We start from the raw sequence: 9,368 nt of genomic DNA, 5'->3' as shown, positions 1-9,368 counted from the left end.
CTGGCAGGCGCGGGGGGTGGGGGGCGGCTCTGCCCCTCAGCAGGCCGCTGGGCCTGTTCTGTGGGTGGTCACAGTTCCATCTACCTTGCAGGCGTGGGGGGAGGGGGCGGCTCTGCCTCTCAGCAGGCCGCTGCTCCTGTTCTGCAGGAGTGGTTGGCAGCTCTGCCCCTCCGCGGGCCACTGGGCCTTTTCTTTCCCACTGTCTCCTTTAATTAAATGTTATCTCTAGTCACTAAAAGGCATGTCTACTACTAGAGTGTTTCTTGTCCTCATCAGTATTATAACTCTACTACTATGATTAAACATTTATTGCATATCTGCTTTCTGTTAGACATTGTTCAAGGAGACTGAGACTTGATCCTTCAGCCATCAATACAGAAATCATATTTCACTTGAGTCCAACAGAATAAAGCATCTCACACAGTTTGTGTCCAAGAAAGAAAGAGCACAATACCAACAATATTGGAAATCAGTCTTCAGGCAGAGACAGCAATCTGTTCCATGTCCTCTCACCAGATGTGATGGAATGAGGGTATGTGAGTGGCAAAGCTTCATCTTTATGCTGTACATAGGTAATACTCTCAGGGCCACTCTGGCTGCCATTCAATCATCCCTTCCGATTTGCCAGTGCCTATAGTGTACTACTACACCTCTAACTCTAGGTCAGTCCTGCAAACAGCTCGCTTGTTTTTTCCCCTCCTACGTTTCTATTGTAACTCAAAAGATTAAATAAGATCCTCAAACAATAGGAACAATCTCTTTAGAAGCCCTTTGTTTATCCACCATATCTCATCATTATTTCTGCTCAAAAAGAAAAAAAGGAGGGAAATACCTCACATATACTTCATCACACCCACAAAGCCCAACCAAACCCTTCAGCTATAAAAAAAACATCAGTTTATTAAGTGCTGTCAGAACATGCTTCAGAGACAGAACCTTAGGACAAGCTTAAATGTACCCTGCACTTTTCAAGTAGAGCTTCATACGTAGTCAAAAACAGACAATGGATTTTACTTTTGTTTGTTTTTCTGAGTTTTATTTTCTCAGTGTTTATTTTCAATAGACAGAGAGTGTAAACCAGAGTAAAAACCAGTGCTCTGGAGTGAGAAAACCAGGTGGCCAGTCTCCAAAATTTACTATTGAAAAAGTTAAATTACACCCGAAATTCTGCCTCAAAAAGCAGATGCCACGTGCTGTCATCTGCCAGTCATGACAGAAATATCTTGAGAGGCTTCTCTTACAGCATTTAGGTGTTCTGTTACCAAAATATCAATTGCCAATACACAGAGGCTGCTTGGTTTTACAGTTAATGCATACAAAGCATCCTGGCATGTGTGTAGCCATGGCTGTTGCAGGGTGAGCAAGTTGGACAGATTTCCTAGTGTCTCCTAAAAGGCTCTTATAGATACCTTGCTTGAGTGAGAAAGACAAGCTCTGGTCCCTCTGATCTTATCTGTATGCAGACCATGATTCCTGAAGCTTCTGCAATTGGGAAAAGGCTACATGTTGAGAGTACATTATCCTGGTCAGAGATATATTCCAAAGTTCTGAGTTGATAAAGAAATGAAGGTCCCCAAGTCCCTAGTAGAGAAGCACCAGCTCTTATCCTGGTGTAGTAGCACAGTCAGTAATTCATTCACCCATCTCATTCATTTATTTGATATTTGTTGAAAGCCAACTATGCGACAGGATGCATATCTAGCAAAAAGCGTCTCTCAACTTTGGGAAGGATAATACAAAGCAAGAAAAAATGCTGTCCCTATTGTCCTTCTCACTTACTGGTTCTTTACTCACTTACATACTTACATACAGTAACAGAGAAAGCTCCTTCCATTCAATCCTAACAAATACCAGCAGTCTGGGATACCATTAAAAGCACAACTCTCATCTCTTACTCTGCCCTGGCCTCTCAACTGAGAATTCTGCTGACTTGGTCAATTTGTTTTCCTATGCTGAACCTCAGATGCAAACTGCTACAATTTTAGCTAGGACGTCTCCCTGAGATACTGCATAACTCAGATGACTATGATCCTTTATAGGACACAAGCTTAAGATGTATCTTGTTTGCCAGGGCTTGAGAAAATATCTTCCAGAGGCACACATGAAGAGAGAGGCTGGTCAGAGAGCAGCAGGGGTGGGAGGAGGGTGGGATGGAATGAACTGTGCAGCAAGGAGTCAGGGACCCAGGGAGTATTGCCAGCAGCCCTGGGGAGAACATGTCCCATGGTTGAACTCTTTAACGAGTATTGGTACTTTTACAGAAGCTTTTTTTTTGGGGGGTGGTTCTTAATGGGTCCCTTTATTTAACTTACATGTTATGCTTATTGATAAATTTTGGCTTGTTTCTATATTTTTTTCCCAGACTGGAAATTGAACTCAGGGGGCACTCTACCACTGAGCTATATCCCCAACCCTTTTTATTGTTTTTGCTTTGAGATAGGGTCTCACTAAGTCACCCAGGTTGGTCTTGAACTTGTTGATCCGCCTGCCTCAGCCTCCCAAGTCCCTGGATTACCAATGTGAGCCACTGTGACTCATGGTGTTTTTTGTTTTTTTCATTTATGAACTTTAATAGATCATACATAGATGGGATATAATTTCTCATTTTTCTGAGTGTATATGTTTGCAGAATCATATTGGTCATGCAGTCACATATATACATACAGTAATAATGTCTATTTCATTTCACTATTTTTCCTATCCCCACATCCCCTCCTTTTTCCTCCCATCACTTCCCTCTACCTAAGGTAATCTAAGATAACACTATTCTTCTCTAGTACCCCCACCTTACTGTGAATTAGCATCCTTATATTAGGAAAAAAAATTGGCCTCTGGTTTTGTGGGATTGGCTTATTTTGCTTAGCATGATATTCTCCAATTCCAACCATTTACTGACAAATGCCATGATTTCACTCTTCTTTAAAGCTGAGTAATATTCCATTGAGTACATATACCACATTTTCTTTATCCATTCATCTATTGAGGAACACCAAGGTTGATCCCATAGTATAGCTATTGTGAATTCAGCTGCTATAAACACTGATGTGGCTGCATCACTATAGTATGTTGATTTTAAGTCCTTTGGGTATAAACCAAGGAGTGGGATAGCTGGGTCAAATGGTGATTCCATTTCCAGTTTTCTAAGGAATCTCCATAGTGCTTACCATAGTGGTTGCACCAATTTGCAGTCCCACCAGCAATATATGAGTGTACCTTTTCCACCACACCTTTGCCAACATTTATTGTTGCCTATATTCTTGATGATTGCCATTCTTTACAGAAACTTTCAAAAATGCATATTTGGAATTAATATTATCTACTTTAAAAAAAGTATACAAAAAAGTAATATATTATGATAACTGAACAGATAAGAGAAGCTGGTAAGAATGTCTCATTTCCCCCATGATTTGGAGTTATCACCATAAGCGTTTTCATTCCTTTTGTTTAAAATTATATTTTTAGAACTTCTGCTGACTCTGAGATTGTCTCAAAATTAAAACTGCCACATAATCAGATGCATTTGGGATTTCATTGTCTGACCCCCTTGCTGATAAGGATCAGGTCATGGTCCTCAGTTTCATTGACTGAAAGAAAATATTGCAAGAACTTTCCAGGGCAACTCATCTAATTAGATCAAAAGTAAATGAGGGCTGGGATTGTGGCTCAGTGGTCGAGCACTCGCCTAGGACGTGCAAGGTCCTGGGTTTGATCTTCAGCACCACATAAAAATAAGTAAATAAAGATATTGTGTTCAACTACAACTAAAAATTTTTTTAAATAAATAAAGTAAATGAAGCATCTTTGGTTTTTGCCTCTTGTTTTATTCTTTCCTTCTCTTTGTACTTGAGAAAGCACACTTAATTTGAAAGGTTTAGGACCAAGTTAAGGGAATAGATATAAGTAAATTAGATAGGTATAAATAAATGTAACAACAACAACAACAACAATAAACCCTTATCTCTCTAAATCCACATTCACTTCTTGTTGCCAGTTTTAGGATGATACCTGAATCTTTGTGAGTTCAGTGAGGTATTTGTCATTTTGTGGATTCAAAATGTTAAATAATAAGATAGAAAGCAACCAAAAATACAAACCAACAAATCAGTACTCATCCAAGGAATAAACAAATGACTTTAGTTCATTTGAATATACATACTATTCTGTCATTCACAGAGTATCACTCATTATGCACATAATGATTGAGCACTTAACGTATGCCAGATGTCATTCCAGACATCAGAAATACAATGGTTTATTTTTTTTGTGGCTTAAAGGAAAAATTCTGTAATTCATGATGCTTACATTGTGGCTACAAAGACAGAAATAAATTATATAAATATGATAAATACATAGTACATAAAAAAGTGGTGAATGCTAAGAAAAAGACTAAGCAGGGAGACAGAATGAATGTGAATATTTTAGACAAGATGAAAAGAGCCCCACTGAGAGTACAACTTCTGAGTAAATACCAGAAGATTGTAAGGGTGCTTGCTAGCCACCTGAAGAAAACTTTCCAGGGAGAGTGAGCAGCCGTGAATAAGCCCTGAGGCTAGTACTTGGCATGTCTGAACATCAGTGATACCACCACTGCAGTTTCTGAAAAAGAAGTGAGTGACAGACCTAACATATTCAGATATCTTCGTTATCATCATTATCATCATCATCACTTTTCATCATTCTCACAAAAACTTTAACAGAAAAATTAAGCACCACCACTGAAGGATGGATCATATAATATGCACTCAGATATAGAGAGGTAAATTGGGTGTCAATGAAAGAACATTCAGTGCAGGATGGGCTGGGAGTACCAGCATTTGCTACACATTACAAAAAAAATATTTTAGCTATTAAGCCTTCCGGAGCAAGCAGCTTTTACTTTTACCACAGATCCAGAAACAGATCTTGATCCTTCCACACAAATTGTCATTAGTTTTTATATAAACAAAATTAATTCATAAACTATTCATACATCTTACTAAAAATTAAGTATCCTTTAAATATTTGAAAATACCACCTCTCCTATCTTTGAATCTGTTTTGTGATATTCTTTTTTTTTTTTGTATACAGCTTTTGGTTTTAGGTTTTATTTTTTTTTATTGGTTGTTCAAAACATTACAAAGCTCTTGACATATTATATTTCATACATTAGATTCAAGTGGGTTATGAACTCCCATTTTTACCCCAAATACAGATTGCAGAATCACATCGGTTACACATCCACATTTTTACATAATGCCACATTAGTAACTGTTGTATTCTGCTACCTTTCCTATCCTCTACTATCCCCCCTCCCCTCCCCTCCCATCTTCTCTCTCTACCCCATCTACTGTAATTCATTTCTCTCCTTGTTTTTTTTTTCCCATTCCCCTCACAACCTCTTATATGTAATTTTGTATAACAATGAGGGTCTCCTTCCATTTCCATGCAATTTCCCTTTTCTCTACCTTTCCCTCCCACCTCATGTCTCTGTTTAATGATAATCTTTTTCCTCCTGCTCTTCCTCCCTGCTCTGTTCTTAGTTGCTCCCATTGTGTCTAAAGGAAGGGCAGCTCTACCACATCATCAATTTTTGAGAAGACCTTAAAAGAAGGCTCCTTGTTCTAAAAACCACTTAAAGCCCAAATCCAGAACTGGAATTGAAATGAAATGATTGGCACTAACTACTAGATGGCACTTCATATCAAATGACACTACTAAACTTCTATTGCTTTTTTTTTTTTAATTTAGAGAGAGAGAGAGAGAGAGAGAGAATTTTTAATTTTTTTTTTTTTAGTTTTTTCAGCGGACACAACATCTTTGTTTGTATGTGGTGCTGAGGATCGAACCCGGGCCGCACACATGCCAGGCGAGCGTGTTACCGCTTGAGCCACATCCCCAGCCCCTTCTGTTGCTTTTTGAAGTGTCTTACTCATTACACTTTCTATGGCTGAGCTATAACCTTAGCCCCTCATTACACTTTCCATAGAGAATTGTCATTGAATCATTTGTAGTGAACTTCCCATTATCATTGAGACAGCATCTATTATTATATTTACAAGACCATTTGTTTTAAGCCATAACTGGTTATTCAGACACAATTTAAAAGCCAGTACTTATGAGCAAATTAGTGACAGGTTGGCACTCATAGACGGAAATGGCACTTTTTTAAAAAGTTATTCTTAAAACGAATTGGAATCTCTTAAGGGATAAAAGAGAAACTAACATGTTACCCTGTAGTTTTTTTCTAGTTCTAATTAGGTATTTTACGCTTTAAATTTTGGAATAAGCAACCAAGATTCACAGCACAAATACACTGCACATGGACACTTACCATTTGACTCTGAAGCCACTCAATAAGCGTTTCTGCTGTAGAATCGGGAATCTGGCATCTCAAGCCCTCCTTCTCATCTGTTTCCATCATCTCTAACAATCCACGAAGATCTTCTACAAGGTGTAGAGCTCGAAAACTTCCCATGAATGGAGAGGTGGGAGACTGGCAATCGAAGATCCCATTGGAATATTCCAGGGCCTTAGAACCTAGATTAAAAAAAAAAAAATAAGACAGAAAGCAAGAGAATTTATGATAGATAAAACATCATAGCTGAAGGGGGTAAACCACCTAATTAATCAAAACAAGAAACAGGGTAAGACAATAATTTTATCATGTAAATCTTCCCAAGTCACAGATATTTGATGGAAAAATAAAACCATCTAATTGATGATACTTATCAATGGTGCAATATCTAACAAGGAGGCCAACTGTATGGTATAAAAAGAAAAAGAACATGGTAGTCCTTGATGTAAGGTGTGCTGCGCCCAGAAAACGACAGATAAAAAGGTGGCACAGCAGTTTTGGTAGAGTAATGCATTTTAGAAAACCAAAATTTTAGAGAATTTATAGTCTTCAAATTCCCTGAAAAGGAGCTATGCATGGAGGCAGACATTTGATAGCACAATTCCAAAGACAAGAAGTCCAACTCCCAGTTAACTTGCCAGAATTAAATTCATACAACTGCTTAAATTCATACAACTGACCCAAAGCCCATTCTGAAAACAAGCATATATTGCTCTTTGTCTCTTTTATTTTTATTTTCTCATATGTCCAAAATGACTTAAATTTCTGGCTTAGGAAATGGTAGATAGAGGGTTATGAAATGAAGTGAGATACAGGCTACTAGAGAGACTTCCAGGGAAAGATACTAAACTCAATTTTTGTTTGTTTGGTTGGTTGGTGTTTTGTGCTAGGGATTGAACCCAGGCACACATTACATAACTCAATGTTTTAAATAATGACACTGATGTACCTCTATGACATTTCAGGGGAGAGATCTGGCTGGCAATTAGAGTTATAGACCTGAAGTTTAGTGGATTGGGACTTTACCAGAGTCACTGGTAAAGTGTATATTGAAGAGAACAGATCATTCATGGATGTGGGGTAGAGCACTAACCCTCAAAATAAAGTCCATGAACCACTTACATCAGAACAGCCTGAGATGCAAATTCTTTAACCTTGATGAAAAATCTAGGATAAAATTGGAATTTTTGACATTTAAAAATAAAATTTGAGAATAATTCTGGTAAAGAATGGAGAAGAACAAAGATAAAATCATGGGGAACCTAAAGACATTGGGCAGAGAACTAATAGTGAAAATAAGACAAAGTGTAGGAAGTAATAGAAGAGTTGTAATGAAAAAGTCAAATGAGCAGAGGAACTGTCGTTATTCCATTCTTCAGAAGATCAGATTACCTGCTATAATACCATCCATCTGCTCTAGTGCCGCAGCCAACATGTCACTTGCATCACTCATCATTTTCTTATTTGTCAATGGCAAATTTGGATGAAGATCTGAAAAGAAATAATATCATTACATGCTTAAAATGATGCATGCCTGCTAGTGGAGTCTGCTAATTCCACTTCAAATTATAACTCCACTTGGCAGTCAAATAGAGAGAGAGAGAACTTCAGAAGTAGTGGAGCTGAATTAACTGAATTTTTTAATAGGCTGTGGCCAATCATTTACTGTAATGTACCCATATCAGTTAATAAAATAAGTTTCAGTTCTTGCACTCAAGGTTATTTAAAGTTCAGTAGAGGCCTGCAGATAGCTCACAGGTAGAGCGTTTGCCTAGTATGTACAAGGCTCCGTTTTCACTCCCCAGCACAGCAATCAATCAATCAATTAATCAATCAATCAAAACCCAACACAATGATTTCCATGTTGTTCTCTTTAGAGCCCCAGGAGTCTGCAAAGGGCATCAGGAAGGTGATAGAAGCCTAATGAGGGCCATGGGGGCTCAGAAAGACTTCTTTCTGACTGTACCATTTCTACCCAATCTCTGCTCTCTTAATTTTTCAGTATTGGGAATTGAACCCCAGGGGTACTCTACCATTGAACTATATTCCCAGCCCTTGTATTATTTTTTGAGATAGGGTCTTGCTAAGTTGCCTTAGCTTCCCAAGTTGTTGAATCACGAGGGTGTTCTACTGCACCTTGCTTTTAAAATTTTTCTAAATACAAGTTTATAGTAAGATCTAAGAAAAGGGTTTAACTGTATATACACAGTCATCCCTTGGCATCCCTGGGGGACTGGTTCAAGGACTCCTCCTTGGATACCAAAATCCATGGATCCTAAATGCCTTTATATAAAATAACATGGTATCTGCATAGATTACTTATAATACTTAATACAATATAAATGGTATATAAATAGATGTAAAATTGCATTGTTTAGGGACTAAAAACAAAAACAAAAGTCTGTACATGTTCATCAGAGATGCAATTTTTAAAAACATTTTCCATCTGCAGCTGGTTATATCTGTGGATACAGAGGACCAACTGTACTAAACACCCCTACCCCCAACTACTGGTACTTTGTAATATAACAACAGCTATCATGTACTGAGTACCTGTAGTGGTCCCCACACTGTTACGTAATTATTTATAATATTCATAACAACAACTCTATGGAATGGATAAATTTATCTCTCCATTTTATAAATGAGGACTGAGATGTTTGATATTTGTAAGGAAACAGCAAGTAAATAGAGAAAAGAATGCCCTTCATAGAACCAAGGTCTCTCTGACTTCTATTATAATGGTGAATTTTTATTTGATTCTATCTCAGGAGTAGATTTATTCTGAAATTGTGTCACAATTTTTACCTGTGAAAATATATTGAAATTATACTTCTAAAAAATTGGCCACTGATAGGAAAAAGTCAAGATTATATGATTTTCAACATTAGTTAATTAATGCTTTTTTAGGTACCAGTGTAGGCAGCCATGTAGATTCTCCCAAAAGGCCCGAATAAGGCTCTTGCTGTTTTGTAGATATTGTGGTGTACTAAATATCTCGGAAATAAAGAACACGCTGTTTAACAGAAACCTT

At 37.7% G+C, this 9,368-nt stretch overlaps 1 protein-coding gene across 17 annotated transcripts in view; it reads right to left on the bottom strand.

Annotated features, from left to right (window-relative positions):
• Ppfibp1 (PPFIA binding protein 1) overlaps positions 1 to 9,368 on the bottom strand; it is a 199,756-nt gene that overhangs the window by 69,929 nt on the left and 120,459 nt on the right. For all 17 annotated transcript variants that reach the window (XM_048802467.1, XM_048802468.1, XM_048802466.1 and 14 more), the window contains 2 exons: positions 7,727 to 7,825; positions 6,311 to 6,516 (listed from right to left, as the gene is read on the bottom strand). In XM_048802467.1, the coding sequence (XP_048658424.1) occupies positions 6,311 to 6,516; positions 7,727 to 7,790 (270 nt within the window). In that variant the 5' untranslated portion in view covers positions 7,791 to 7,825. Of the gene's footprint in view, positions 1 to 6,310; positions 6,517 to 7,726; positions 7,826 to 9,368 lie in introns of those variants that run through there.

This window comes from Marmota marmota, unplaced genomic scaffold (assembly GCF_001458135.2).
Source record: "Marmota marmota marmota unplaced genomic scaffold, marMar, whole genome shotgun sequence".
Lineage (NCBI taxonomy): Eukaryota > Metazoa > Chordata > Mammalia > Rodentia > Sciuridae > Marmota > Marmota marmota.
This window is presented reverse-complemented; position numbering and strand designations above follow the sequence as displayed.